The sequence below is a fragment of the Myotis davidii genome, unplaced genomic scaffold, assembly GCF_000327345.1.
Source record: "Myotis davidii unplaced genomic scaffold, ASM32734v1 scaffold266, whole genome shotgun sequence".
NCBI classification, from domain to species: Eukaryota; Metazoa; Chordata; class Mammalia; order Chiroptera; family Vespertilionidae; genus Myotis; species Myotis davidii.
Genome location: NW_006300032.1, coordinates 3706386 through 3722239, shown reverse-complemented (window position 1 = coordinate 3722239; position 15854 = coordinate 3706386). Strand labels below are relative to the sequence as shown.

General features: G+C 37.5%; 1 protein-coding gene across 1 annotated transcript in view; it reads right to left on the bottom strand.

The window, feature by feature from the left end:
• MAP7 (microtubule associated protein 7) overlaps window positions 1-15854 on the bottom strand; it is a 124989-nt gene that overhangs the window by 40652 nt on the left and 68483 nt on the right. The window contains exon 3 of the mRNA XM_015572075.1: window positions 12136-12213. Coding sequence (XP_015427561.1) covers window positions 12136-12213 — 78 coding nt within the window. The remainder of the gene's footprint in view (window positions 1-12135; window positions 12214-15854) is intronic.

The window sequence follows — 15854 nt, the reverse complement described above, 5'->3', positions numbered from 1 at the left end:
TCCAGGTGCTTTTCGTAGTGCTGCCTGGCTCGCTCTTCTTTTTCTAACCAGAGTATTTCTCTCGCAGCTAGGAAGAAAGACAAGGCGAATCAAACACAGGCCGCTTCAAAACTTGAACAGTTAGGGCTGTGTAAGTGGCGTGCACTTAACACATATGGGTTCTTCGGTTTTGTAGTAACCAAGCGGGCCTGTGCTTTCTTCAGATTTTTAGGAAAAAGTACTGTGGTTAATTTTTAGCATTATTTCATATGCTAACAATGAGGGTGAAGAAGATGAACGGAATTCTGCTCTTTGAATCCCTACAGTCTTCTAGTTTGATATACAAGGAGTCCCTAAAAATCTATATACACTTTGAATAATTATTAATTCCCATAGGTTAAACCTGAAAAGAAAGAAACATCAATTGAGCTATCAGCTGATAAAGTATGTATACATTTTTGGGAGACAACCTGTATTATTACTATAGAATAATATATATATCTCACATGCTCTGCTCTCAATTCTGCTACTGATAAGATGCCCTAAAAACCAATAGTACTTTCTGTCTCTCTCTTTTTAAAAAAATGAGATATTCTTCAGATTGAAAATGTGACTACATTTGTTTCAACATAGCACTAGTTCTCTAACAGAATTAAAAGGACTTGGGAGAAAATCCCAAAGATTGATAGTTAATAAAAGGTTTATTAAATGCCTCACAGACATATCACACTGAGTCAGATAAGCAATGTGAGGGACCAAATCAGCAACTGATCTTGTGTCTGAAGGGCTCATAACCTAGTTAGATAAGAAAACATCACGAAATGAAAAGAAACACAGAATTCAAAAAAATAGTGTTCAGTGACAAAATGCTTCTCTTTTTCCTTACATATACATGTTCCTTCCTCCTGTTAGGGGAAAATATACAAAACTAATTTTTTTAATAAGATGCTTTCTTAAACCATGGTAACTAAACACATCTTTAATATGAGTTACTAACATTGTAGGCAAAAGTATCCAAACAAAATTTAAAGCATAAACCCTGAAACCTGTGGATATGCAATATAATACATCTATTTCTTAACACTTAGCTTGCCAACTACATAGTCTTTGACTTTTATATCCTGTTTTGAGGAAAATTTCAGATTCTTTGGGACATTTATAAATGTAATATATTCCTTTTCTGTAAGAAATCCAAAAGCCAACAAGATAAAATAAGAGATAAACATTTTTATGAAATATTAAATATCTTTAAAAAATGGTAAGGTAAAATAAGAGTTAATCAATTCACAGATTAATTTTCCTTAAATAATGTTTTTCATCAGATTACTTCCTTGCTCATGAATATTTATTTTACTATGTGCTCATTAAATGTCAAGTCCCCTACACTTGGCCTTAATATTGTTGTTTGGCCTTACTCTGCAATTCTCTCCATAGTAGCCTTTCATTCTTAAAGTAGACCTGTCTCCTTACTACACCTTTCAAACAAACCATGTTTCTCCCATATCGTTGCAGCTGTTGTTGTAAGTTACTTAACCTTTGTATGCCTCACTAACGTTAGGATAAATTGTGGATAAATACAGGCCCTTCCTCATAGATTTACTATAAGGATTAAAAGAATAATTCCACTTAACACAGAGTAGTTGTCTTCACTTAGTAAACTTTCAAGAAATATTAGTTATGCTGTCATCTTTGTAATTATCATCATCTTGATTTCAATCCAGAAAATTAAATTCCGTTCTTAAGGTTGTGTTATCTCAACAGGAATAGACATTACTTCAATTATAATTACTTTTACCCCAAATAATCTTTTAAAGGAAGAACATATCTTCATTCCTCTTATCAAGTGCCACTTCCATTTTTTCTACCAGGAAATCAAGATCCTATTGCAGAGCCTTCTTTAAACAATTGTCTTTTTTTAAAACAGTCATACAGAGAATAGGCAAACAATGGTGAAATAAGCAAACAACACTTTCATATTATTGCAAAGTATGCTGGTGAGTACAGATCATGCAACTTTTTAAAATTGAAGGACAACATATAAAATATTTCAATATTTTAATAAGAATTTAAAAATTAATTTATCCTAAGAGGTTTAGCTATTTAAAATATCTCCTAAGGATGCCAGATAATGTGAAAGTCTTAAATCATTAAGAAATGATATTTTTGAAACAAGAAAAAAAATCAACAACTGCTGTGGACTGAAGTGTGCCCAGCCCCACCCTCCCCCATTCATACGTTGAAACCCTAACTACCCAATATGACTGCATTTGGTGACAGGGCCTTTAGGAGGTAAAATGAGGTTATAAGGATAGGGCCCTAATCCAATAGGATTAGAGGCCTTAAGAGAAGAGACCCCACGTGCTCTCTGCACCCGACTCTACATGCTCAGATGCTCATTTGAGAACAAAGCAGCCTTCTGCAAGCCAGGAAGAGAGCGCTCATCAGAAACTGAACCCTGCTGGAACCTTGATCTCACACTTTCCAACCTCCAGAACTGTGAGAAAATAAATGTCTCTTGTTTTAACCACCCAGTTTATGGTATTTTGTTATGGCAACCTGAGCAGACAACTCATTCAGTATTTAAATCAACAATCACTAATTTCTTAGAGGCAGCTCTATAAAAGTATAATAGCATGTCCAAAAAGGATCTGTGATGAATATTATTAACCTTTACTGATGTGAAGTTAATACCCCCCCAACCCCCATTCTGGGCTCATAATATAAAAAGAAATGAAAACCCACTGTAGCCCCCAAAATACTGGACATTAACACGTCAGTCCCACCCTTGAGCTGCTGCCACCAGGATTATATTTTAATGACACTGTGACAGTGTGTCAGTGCCACACAAAGGGGAGCTCCACTATCAATCTGGACTCCATTTAGAAACACACAGCGACTCTGGTACGGAAAAGAATAAAAAATGAAAAGCAGGGTATTGTAGTGGATAGAGCACGGGGACCTGAGTCCACCCCCCGTCCTGCTTCTGAACAAGAAGTGACTTCTGTGGTCCTGTCTGTCCCCTCAGATTGCTATGGGACCATCTTCCCGACAGGGTGGCCAGGTGGATCCACGGTAACATATAGAGCACTTAGCACAGTGCCATGTATGTAGTAGGGACTCGATACACGTAGGTAATTATAGTGAGTGAATCTTTTTGACAATCATATTAATTCCTATTCTATTGCTAGAGAGAAAATTCAGCCAATGGGAAAAACACAGGTGGGACAGAGAACTCAAATGGCGCACGCTGCACTCATGAGCTGGGTGGACTCCCCACTCAGTCACATTCACAATCCACTGCCCGCTCTGGTCCTTCTGCACAGGCTTACCTCTGTGTATGTGGAGTACAAATTCACTATCAAATGAAGGAAAGAAAACCATGACACTCAGAGAACAGAGTAATGTTATCACTTAATCTGTGACACACATACAGCTGCTGTCCTAGTTTCATACCGAGATATACAAGGATATAAATAGGTTACAGGTAACACTGGGTACCAGAATAGCCAGTAATATCCTGAAGAGCTAGAAACTGATAATATCTGAGTTCAGGTGCAGATTCTGTCAATGATCCTGTGTGACCTTGGGGAAATCACCTAACCCATCTGACTCTAACTTAGAGAGTGTGTACAAAGAGATCTTCAAGCTCTTTTCAATTAATTCCCATGACTCAACTTTTTGTTTTTACCTTTGAGGACATGTGTGGGATTATAATTAGGTTTCTCTTTCTTGCTTTTTATGTTAAAATTTTAAATCTTTGTTCTGTATGTTAATAATGATTGATTACATTCAAGTAAATTTCATTTTAATGTTGCTTTGAAAACACTGACTGCATGTGTTAAATAATAACTAAGGGAAAAAAAGGAATCTAATGGCTAAACCTAGATCATTAACCCTACGGAGGGGGCTGTGGAATGGAAAAATAAGAAGAGCATCTGTGCAAGAAATACTGATTAACTTCACTTAATAGTCAAGAAATGAGAATGAAAGGTAATCACCAGTAGTATAGAAAATTACAGCACCACTTTCACATTAATAAGGGGAATCATGGAAATTCAATGCTTGTATCAAACCAACCCCTACCACTAAAGCTACCTCTCCAATACAAAGGGAAAAAAATAAAGTTAAAAAAATAAGCTAAAAGGAATAAAATCAAACCTATTACTTATGATTGAGACTTTTAGACCAGGCCAAAACAAAACCATGAAGTTACTTATTGTTGTTTTTTTGTTGTTGTTGTTTTAAACTTACAACAAGTTGTCAAATAAAGCATAAAAATAATGAGCAAATAGCTACCAGGCAGGTAAAAACCATGAAATAAATGTAGGAATAATACTACCAGACAAAACGTAATTGAAGATCAAATGAGGGGGAAAAAAACCCTCAAACGAGTTTAATAGCTCTCTCAAGATCACATAATCTAAAAGAACTGCAATTTTACTTCAGCTTTGATTCCACAGCCTGTGCACTCAGGTACCACACAATATTTCCTCCAGAGTCACATCTGTCTGCCTGAAATTTCTACTTGAATTTCCCAGTCAGATTCATCACATAACTGTGCTGGTTATCTGCATATTCATTCCTACCGCAAACCAGAACCTGCTGTTTTCTGTATTGCTAACAGATTCACTTAACCTCCAAATGCTCTACAAAGGGTCCTCCTCAATTTCTTCCTCATAAAATCAATTATATCTCAATAAAGCAGCTTTTTAAACAAAATTTTTCTCTCATGGATGCTTCAACCTAACGCAACACATCTAAACAAATGGCCCTATCATTTTACATCAGAACTATCTCTAATACTTTGTATCTTCTCTCAATCTTCTCCCCTTGGAGGCTAATGGGACTGAGGTGCTGGGGCAGGTGAGTACACCCGTGGAAGACCTTCCTGATACAATGGGCTGAGGGACCTGCAGATAAGAGAGCCACACAGTGACAAACCTTCTCATCTTCAGGGCTACCATCATCCTGGTGAGATGTCTTCACCTCTTACTTTGTTCCGACACCCACATGATTTGCAGGTATTATCTTCACAGTCACTCTGTGAGGTAGACACTGCTATTAAACATTTTATTATGAGAATTCTGGGACACAGAGAGGTGAGGTAACCTGCCTGACATCTCACAATAAGCCAGTGGTGGAACTGGAATTCAAACTCTGGACTGTCTGACTCTGGAAGCACACAATGAGCCATTATACTAAAAGACATGATTTGGAACACCTCCCTAGGACTAAAGTTCCTCCTCTAAATTGGGACAAGTTGGCCATCCATTGGGAAGATCCCGATCTCCTAATGTCACTTTTAGTCTTTATCATCATCTGTTTATAAGCCCCTTTACTTTTCAGATTTTAGATCTTTCAGCCTTCAAGGCAAAGTAAATTTGAAAGAAACAGATAATGTCTGCTTGGTCATGATGATTCATTTTATGTTAAAGCTTCAGCCTCTGAGTGACCTAACTCATCCCATAACAAGCATTTATTCTTTTCAGTCCTGAGCCTGACTCATGATACAGCTCCTTTGGTATGTGCTGATGTCCATATCCCTCCCACTATCGTGCATTCAGATCCCATAGATGCTCACACCCTGCCTGACAGCCTTAGGAGCATTTGTGCCATACATTCATTCAGTGATAACTTCAGGAGACCACCAGATGCCAAGATTGACCGTAGATCTGCCCAAGTTTTATCCAGTAGGAATTTGGATTAGAAAAACTGCTTTCCCAAAGCCCACCCATTCTTTCTTTATTTATTTTTTAGTTTTTATTTTTGGTGCGTGTTCTGTCAAAAGCAATGACTGTCCTAATCAAATAATGTGAAGTATGAAATCAGGGGCAGTGCCACTTATGACTGTAATCAGAGGTGCAGCATTCCTGGTTACTTATTAATTAACCCTAACTTCCCTATCAACATTTTTGAGATAAACATTCTAAGTCAGATTGAAATGATCATTTATTGCTTGTCTACGCTCTTATTATTAATATACTGCTGTCCTTGAGTTGACAACCCATTGACATTAGAAAGGGGAAAAAAAAAGGAAAAATAAAAAAGCTGTGACTGGAAGGGCAAGGAACTCTGGCGAAATTATCTGAGAAAAGAAGAACAAAACTCAAATATGGTTTAATTGACATATGTTTGAAGGTCAAAATTTTTTGTCTTTTATCTTATTGTTGTTTCTAACATAATACATCTTTTATAGCTCTGAACTTAGCGATAAAATCCAGTATAAATGAACTGAATGACAGAATTCATTAGCTCAAAATTTTCATCATGTGCTATAAGAGTCAATCACACAATCCTCTGAGAATCTTCCATAATTTTATAGAATCTCTCAAAGTCCTGTAGGGAATGTGACTCTAATGACATCAATAATTTGCATCATCTTCCAAAAGGGAAACCCTGAATCTCCCTAAACACAGAAGACTATTTGTCTGGTAAACATTTCTTAAATGTTCTCTTGAGTTTTGTCAGCATACTATAGGACTATTGCTTTTATAACATATATGAAGAACAAGCAGTTTGAAGACACAACTATTTGATAGATTACCTTTGTATATTTGTTCCTCTAAGAATAAGACTTTAAGACTTGCTTAAGAATAAGAATTCAAGACCTGTTTGACTTAACAATTATAAAGACAGGTATTACCTGATAATTTGGCAATGTCTTAACTAATTTGCAGTACACCTGCTGCATTCATCTCTACTTATATTAAAGTGCATAGACTTACAATGCATTTAGCATTCAACAAACAGTTTTTAGACACTGACTATGTGTTCTCGGCACAAGGCTATAGAAATAAAATAGTGACAGTCCTTTCTTTTATGGAGCTTATATTCCATAAAAGCTGACAGACATATATGGAACATGTACATGCTTAGATGCTGACACTGTTGAAAAATAGAGAGTGCTAGTGTGAAGTGTGGGTGAGGGAAGGCCTCACTGAAGAGATGGCATTTAAACCACACCTGAAGGAGAAGAGGGAATGAGCTATGCAGGTATCTCAGGGAAGCATTCCAGCTGGGACACAGCAATGTAAGTTCCAGAAGGTTGATATTTTCACTTCAATATCCTGATCCTGGGTCAATAGTAACCACACATTAAATATTAATTTAACAAGTAAGTAAACTAAAATAGCATGAAATTGCTAAAAAAAAAATAAGAGTGGTGATGGTTAGTATTCCTTTAAGCTACGTAGAATAAAAAATTATACTGTTACACAAATTGTACGTGCTCTGATCCTTGTAAATGTTTTTGAAGAAAAATTGGTAACCAGGATCTATTCCTAGTTCATACAGACAGATTTTTGTACTCAGTGGACTCCAAGGCTGACAAATGATCAATGACATGAAATTTTCTCAAAAAGTTGTCAAAAACTGCTTGTATTTTGCCCTCTTGCTGTGTCAAATGGAGCGGGCACTTGGCACTGCTGCATCGCACTTGAATGGGGAAGTAGTCTAACCTTTCCTTCACATGAGGGTTGCATATGTGCCCAGCTCTGAAATCTCAGGAAGTCCACTGCCAGCATGGAGGGCATAGGGATCGGTTTCACTTAACACCCGTCACCATTTGTTGAGGACTTTTAACATGACAATGTCACTACTTGCTGAGGAATTTTAACAGGGATCTTGGTGACCTTGTACAAATTAAAAACATGCTTAACAGCTGATATGGCAGAAAGAAAAGAGGGTCTATTAACTATTCCATTTTTCTCGATTCTTTCGGTTCCTTCCTTAAGCTAAAAATAAAATAAGTGACATTCTATTAAGTGACATTCTATTATTTGATAGGCCCACACAATAAAAAGTACAACCACTGTGTTAATTTGCTACTAAATGTGATAATACATAGTGAAGTGTTTAGAACACTGCTTAATAAACATTAATATTACTGTTTATGAATAATGTTAAGGTATTGTTAATATTAGTACTTAATTAAAAATTAGGGTTGCCAAAACCGGTTTGGCTCAGTGGATAGAGCGTCGGCCTGCGGACTGAAGGGTCCCAGGTTCGATTCCGGTCAAGGGCATGTACCTGGGTTGCGGGCACATCCCCAGTGGGAGATGTGCAGGAGGCAGCTGATAGATGTTTCTCTCTCATCGATGTTTCTAGCTCTCTATCTCTCTCCATTCCTCTCTGTAAAAAATCAATAAAATATATTAAAAATAAAATAAAATAAAATAAAAATTAGGGTAAAATAAATAAAAATCAAGAAAATCGGTAAATATTTATTACACATCTGCTTATACTTAACACTGTGCCACATATTGGCATACAAAGAATTGGAAAGCAATGGTTATGCCCTTGAAAAGCTTAAAATATAAACAATCAAAGCTTAAAATATAAACAATATAAAATCCAACTAGAAAAAGATCAGTAGAGTATAAAAAGGTGAAAGATAATGAAGACTAAGAAGGTGTCAAAAAGAAAGACTGGTATTAACTGTGACAGAGCTCGACTGATGAAGTACATCAGTCAGATAGATTTGGTGACTGAAATACTATAAATGCATTAAGGCCTGGACTAGGATGATAGCAGAGGCAGCAAATTTAAAGTCATGGATCTGAGATTTATGCTGAAGACAGAGGAAGCCAGTCTTATGAATAAATGGATTAAGGATAAAGGAAGTGTGGCAACTTGCACTTACATACTGGGCTAGAGAGAGCTGCAGCCTGAGCTAGAGGACTAGGCTGAGTCCAGATTGACCACTGGTAGCTACAAGTGGCTCAACAGGCCAGTGTGGAGACTGGTCAGTGCACAGCATTGAGCCACCAAGGAAGAGAGAAGGTTTTATTCTTCAAAAATCCCCAATGCTAACACAGGTAGAAAGATACCAGTTTCTCTAGCAGCACCAGGAGTATCTAAAATAGCTAAAAGGAATAATTTCTTAGGGCCCCCAAAATACTGATGCAATTGATCTATACAGAGAAATGACCCAAAGGAGTAAATTTTAGAGTGAAAGTTGATAAAGAATTTAGTTGTATAGAAGGTGAGTTTCAATAGTAGGAATACATCGACTGCTTTATGAGTAGCTGGAGATGTTGAAACCATGAGAACAAATAAGATTCCCCCCTCCCCCCAAGGGAAAAACGAAATTAAAGTTTAGAAGAGAGACGGCAAAAAAGACGCAGAAGTCAAGAGGGAGAAGTTTGAAGAAATGGCCTGAATAGAGTCAGATGGAATAGAATGGTTGAGGCGATTCCTTCATGTATAAAGCTTTTAAGGCAGAAAATTAATGCTTTCAGAGTCCAAATGTTCAACCAAAGAGAGAGAACAATCCCAAACATGAAGATGTATGCCTGACTTTATGTGATAAATGGAAAGATAATGTAGAAAGAGCAGGCCACATGACATAATCCTACAATAAAAGCATTGAAGCATGACTCAGAGGTTTAACCCACAGAAAGTCATTAATAAGGCCTCCCATATGAAATCAGTACAAACATGATATGTCACCAAAAAAAAAAAAAACAAACAAAATGAAAAGACCTTTATTCTCTCTACCTTGCTTTTTTAAAAAACGTGGATTAAAAAGAATCTTTCAATGTTAATTTCAACCTACATCCAACAGTGCATAATCAGTTTCACTGGCCAATCACTTTAAATTTTGCTTTGTTGGAATTTCTAGAATGGACCCCCCCCCCCCTTTTTTGGTAACATACTGATGTTACCAACTATTTTTTTGTTTTCAAAAAAGCACAATCCAAAGATCTGCTATTCAGTGACAGGCAGTCTCTCACCCCCTTAAAAAAAAATTCAACTGCTCCCATAGCTTCTGCAAAGCATGGTTTATGGGTAGTTCGTCAGATGTGCCCTTTGATTTTCTTCTAGTGCTAAAGATTAGAAATCACCCTTATGTATTCCAAGGCACAGCTTAAATTAGAGGCTAGACTTCAGACAACTCTTTACAAATGTAAGTAGGTGCATTTTCAGAATGTTTATTTGTATATTTAAAAGATTCCAGGGAGCCGCTCAAGACTTAGTTTCTACTATGATGGCTTAAATGGAAAAGAATAAGCAAAAGGACACTTATAAAATTTAAAAATACAATGCAACTAAAGCAAATACAAAATTAGAATTGATCTATTTCATTAAAAGTATGATTCTTAATAACAAAAGAGATGAGATCAGAATTAAGGAAAACTATGTTTAACTTGGCAGGGTTAAGAAGAAAGAGAAACACTCGATAGTATATATTGGTTCACCAAAGAAGTAAAATTGTGAGATTAGGATAATACAGTAATCTGAAAATTACTTTGACCCATATAACAATCTGAGGAGCATGTTGGATTCCCACCTGTCTTTGCATCACTGCCCTCCCGTCCCTGCCTCTTCCGTCTCCCTGGATGACTCTGCTTCGCCCTCTAGCTGGAAGCTCAGGTGGCACCTGACATCCCCAGGCTGGGTTACGTGCTTCTGTGGTTCTCAACACCCCTTGGCACACTCCTTCAAAACCAGCCGGTATTATAATTGCTTTGTGTTCATCCGCTTCCTCACTGGACCACAACTAGCCCTTGAGGGTTGGGTCTCCACCTTAACTCACCTTTTCAACACAAAACCTGACAAATAAAAGTTCTGAATATATAAATTAATGAGTCATGCTTCCTACAAAATAATTAATAATGCATGGCGTTGAAAGGCAAAGAAACCAAAGGGAAAGGTATGACTTAATGTGTAAAAGCTAATTCACGATGGGATTTAAGTCATACAGGAGTAGGCTGATGCTGTTGAGTTACTTCCACTCAAGTACACATGAATCCACGTTGCAATTCTAAGGTGACATTTAACAGTGTAGGACCTGGCCCTACCGGGATAGGGTGGAAAGTGGAGATGAAGGACACAGTGCTGATACTCGGATGGATCCTAAACCAGCCACCCAGGGCAGTCGTCAGTTTGTTCTTTTTGCTCTTCCTGCTTCAGGAGCTCTACCTTTAACCTCTTTCTCAGTTCTGGCCCATCTGTCAAACCAAACTTGACCAGGGGCAGTGGGCACAGTCCATAGACAGTCCTTCTCTCCAGGAACCTACCAACCTGCAGAAATCCACAAGGGACAGGGGGCTTCAAGACTGGGCCAAAACTTTAGGCACAGCAAGTTGTTGAAATTCGTGTCGAAAAAACGGCAGCCAAAGGAATGACGTCATATGATCATTACGGCAAGGCAGAGAAAGAGGCCTGTGTCCAGAGAATGTAAATAATGCCAATAGACTTTGAAAACCATATTCTAGGGAATTTCACAAATTTGGGTTCTTGAATAAGAATTTTAAAAAAGATGGGCTACAGGGGCTGGGTTTCCCAATTGAAACATGAACTCTTACAAAATAGAACTTTTGGCAACCTACGTCAGTCCTAGTCTTAAAATACCCAGACACTTCAGAAACACAGACATACTGACCAGGCAATTCATCTTTTCAACATACATAAAGAGAGGATCCTGTTTTAGCAACTTTGCATAATGGACTGCAAAGTAAAGGAGGAGTTGGCACCAGCATGCTTGCTCTATGTTCTGGAAGACAATGAGAATGATTGCTGAGTGCTCTGATCTCGGCTTCCTGGTAAGCTAGTGCTGTGACCCCGCTCTCTAGGTGATTATATGGCAAATACTGTAGTTGCTAACCTTTCAGAAGGGCCTCAGATAACAAAAGAAAAGTCAGAACCCTCAGCACGAGGTCTTGTGCTTTTCCTGGCAGCAAAGTGGCAGCATCTGTCTATAAATTCAACAGCAGCATTATTTTAACATGGAAAGCAGCAAGTGCCCCCTAGCAGTGTCTCTAGTCTCATAATTGTTCCCATAAAAAAGAACCATATGCTTACTGTCCTTGCATTTTTTAAGTTGTAAAACCTAAGCTGAGCCATCATGGCTCTCATATATACATTTCCTCCAGTGTCACATTAAACTGTGATTACCATATAAGAAGACGTGCAAATGACCTTAATCCTGGGCCAGACTTGATGGTCGCTTAAAACTTGGTCCTGTGTTTATATCACATACTAAATTCTGTTTCACAATTAATTTGCAAAACTCATAAAGGCATGCTAGAGAGCATGGTTATTACAGTGATGTCCATTTGCTTAATGTTAAGTGTCCATTACTCTAGAGGGGAGAAAGTACCATTTCAACAACAGTGTTCCTTAAAGACCAAGCGAGGGTTAGAAATAGAGTACCTAGCTGCTTTTCCCGTTCCTCACGCCGCTCCCGGGCCAGTCGCTGCCGGTCATCAACCCGCAGCACAGGTGGAGGGTCTGAAAATGAGATAAAAAACATTATCTCATGGGAGGAAGAACATATTTTTTAAAAATAAACTAATTAAATACACAGATAAGTATCTTTTTATCCAGTAAACTTGAAAAATAATATAATGCTACATCTTACAATTCGTACGTACAACTATGCTTCCAGGGATAGACTTTGCTAGAATTTTTTGAGAGTTTCCTAGCATCTTTCTTCTATTTAAAAACATTATAGCCCTGGCTGGGTGGCTCAGTTGGTTAGAGAGTTATCCCGATATTCCAGGATTACATGCTGGATACCTGGTCAGGGCACATACAAGCATCAACCAATAAATGCATAAGTAAGTGGAACAACAAAGTAATGTTTCTCTTGCTTTCTCTCTCTTCCTTCCTCTCTCTCCCTCAAATAAATCAATCATTATAAAAACATTACAAAGGAGAGTAAATCCTAAGAGTTCTCATCACAAGGAACAAGATCCTGTTTTTTGTATCTATAGGGTGTCCCAAAAAACATATACATACACTTTGAATAATTATAAAGGCAGTGCTTATTAAAATACATTTCATTTTCAAAATTGTGTATACATTTTTTTTTGGATAGCCAGTACATAAGATGATGAATGTTAACTAAATGTATTGTGGCAATCATTTCCTAATATATGTAAGTCATATGTTGTACACTTTAAACTTACACAGTGCTACATATCAATTATATCTCAATAAAAATGGGAAATAATAAAAATAAAATCAAAAGACACATGGCAAACAATTATGTAGAAACATAACACAACTCTAGCCTTTTGGCTCTTTTCATCAAACAATATGTATGACGTTTTGTGTTCCTAAGCTACTGAACTTCTATTATTTCTTATGCTTTAAATGTCTGCTCCTTAATAACAAACAGAATTCCCAGTACAGTTATTCTGAATAGACATTCACCAATTGGATGTGAGAACCCGGCTTGTAGTCAGATAGGCTGAGTTCAGTTCCTAAACTGTCACTCACTCGCAGAGCTACTTATCCACTTCTCTAACTCTCAAACTATGACATGGGTTTCATGGGTCTTTACGTATTACCTATAAAATAAAGACACAATAGAACCTATCTCACATCACTGTAAGGATTAAATAAAATAATTCTGTACCAATGTTAGTATAGTGCCTAGCACATGGTAAGTCTCAGTTAGTTCATTCATTCACTGAACATATGAAAATAATTTAACATTTATGACCATCCCACATTGTTTCTCAATAGACCTAACGTTGTCAGATTAAAATTAAGTTACTGGTTCTCAGAAGGAAACTTTTTAAGAGAAAATAGAACTTTGGTATAAATAACTTGCAACTGTACTCTGCATTCAATCTCCAATCTATGATGATTAAAAAGTACAGTGACTACCCAAACTGGGGCACTTTTACGAGTGAAAGAGAGTGCTAGCAATAGTCTGTCTTCGATGACATGCATACACCTGGACTGTCTGGCACAAACTGGAACTGAAGAACGATTCTCAAAGATCAAGCAAGCCAACCCACATCTGCAAGACTTCTATCTGAACAACTACTACTCATACAATAAATAACTTCTCTTAGGGCTTTGCATTTTACACAGCACTTTCACATATATTATTTTACTCTTCACACAAATCCTATGAATTAGCCAAGCATTTATTCATTCAGTGAAGAGTTATTCTACCTATTTTCCAAAGAGAAAACGGAGGCTATAGGACTAAGGGAGATGGCACAGTTAAGTGTCCAAGTTAGGACACTTAAAATCAGATCTCTAACTCACTCTGTGCGAATGGCCTGATGGAGCAGCGAGGAGCTGCAAGATCCCAAGTCAGGCATTCCTCTGTGAGGAAAAATTATTTAGAAATAATTAAGTAGAATTAAGTTTCAGTGACTCTTTTAAAGATCTGTGGTGGAGGGTTGGGAAAGAATAGGGATTAAGAGGTATGTTTAATGAACTTGAATTTCCGCTTTTCTCAGGTACATATAGTTCATGAAGAAAATGCAATTTTCTCTTCTAATTGGGTCAAACTCTTAATCATTTGGAAACAGCTGATGGAGTTATAAAGAACCATCTCCCACTTCTGTAGACGTGGACAGTTCTGTGACTTTGCAAGTTGTCTCTTTTGGTCTGGGTTCAAGCATTCACGCTGCGAGCACTGGCCCTTCTGGATAACCCGAGACACCATGTGCCCATACTTATAAAAACACCACAAGGGCTTCCATTCATGCTTCAAAGATAAAAGATGAACAACCTGAATGTGAACAGATGCTTTCTAAATCACAGACATGTTCTAGAGTTTTCTAATGGGTTTTAATTCTCACAAAATACAGGAGGGAAGGAAACGAAAATTTACTGGGTTAAAAGGGCCCCTAAGAAATCATTTATTTGGTCAGGATGCCCATGTCTGGTTAGGGCAATATTCAAAATATCCCCAAATTGAGCAAGTATTTTTTTTTCTTTTCAAGTTCTAGAGAATGAAAATGAACAACTTACTCTACACAGACATTCCCATGACTCATATTCGCTAAAATGAAAGGGTTTTACTCGACTCTAATCCTCCAACATGGAACCTCTTACATTATCGTTTGGAGATATGCAGGAAAATAACATGATGGTTTTAAAAATAACAGCCTTTTTTGTACCTTTGTTTATCTCTATATACAAGAAAGCAGACATACAAATGCTTAAAATATACAACTAACCTGAAATGAAATGTCTCCTCATTTAACCTGACTTTAGCAACTTCAACGAAATGGCTCTATAAAGAGATGGCCAATTGGGGTGGAGAGTTTTTGGCGTCTGTGCTTTCTCTGCACTCTATATAGATGTGTCTTGTCACACTGGAAATTCTGTGTTAGAAAGTGTCTATTCGCATATTAGTTTACTCCACCACAATGCCAACTAGTGGGTAGGGATTGTGTCTAATAATATACTCTTAGTACCTACACAATGCTAACACCAGATGAATAAATGAGTCCTTGGGATATAGAAGTATAAATTGCACAGTCAAGAATGGAAGAAATTTTCATTGAAAATTTCAGAATGGTATAAAAATTGATTAGAATTCATTGAATGGTAGAAAAAAATCATAAGTGATTGTTGATAGGGAGAACAAGGGGAAAATAGTATAAACCATTTAGTTATATTCAATTCCCATGGCAAAACCAGTGGGTTTTCATACTAAAGAACTTTTACTTCCACAGGATGCTCACTTGAATATAAGGAACAAAAGCCCTCCAGAATAATCCCGGTGAGGATAGGGGTCTCATTGTTTTGTTCATACACTATCTCTCACAGTCCCAGGCATAGAACAATATATATAACTAGAGGCCTGGTGCACAAAAATTTGTGCACTCAAGGGGGGGGGGGGGGGAGCCTGGAGCCCGACGAGCACCGAGGAGAGGGAAGGGGCCCGTTGGCTTTTAGGAGAACTGCTACTGATGTGGCCAGGACCCACCCCCTTGTCATTTCCTCTGCACAAGGGAAGACAATGCACAAGTATGATGTCTCAACGCCATGGTGAACTGATACATTTTGTCTTTGGTCACCAAGTCAGGAACAACTCCTGGTCTCTTTACTCTTTGAAAAGACACCAAACCTGAGCTTTTTGCTCCTCTGAGAAAAGGAGAGAGGGACTCTAACGC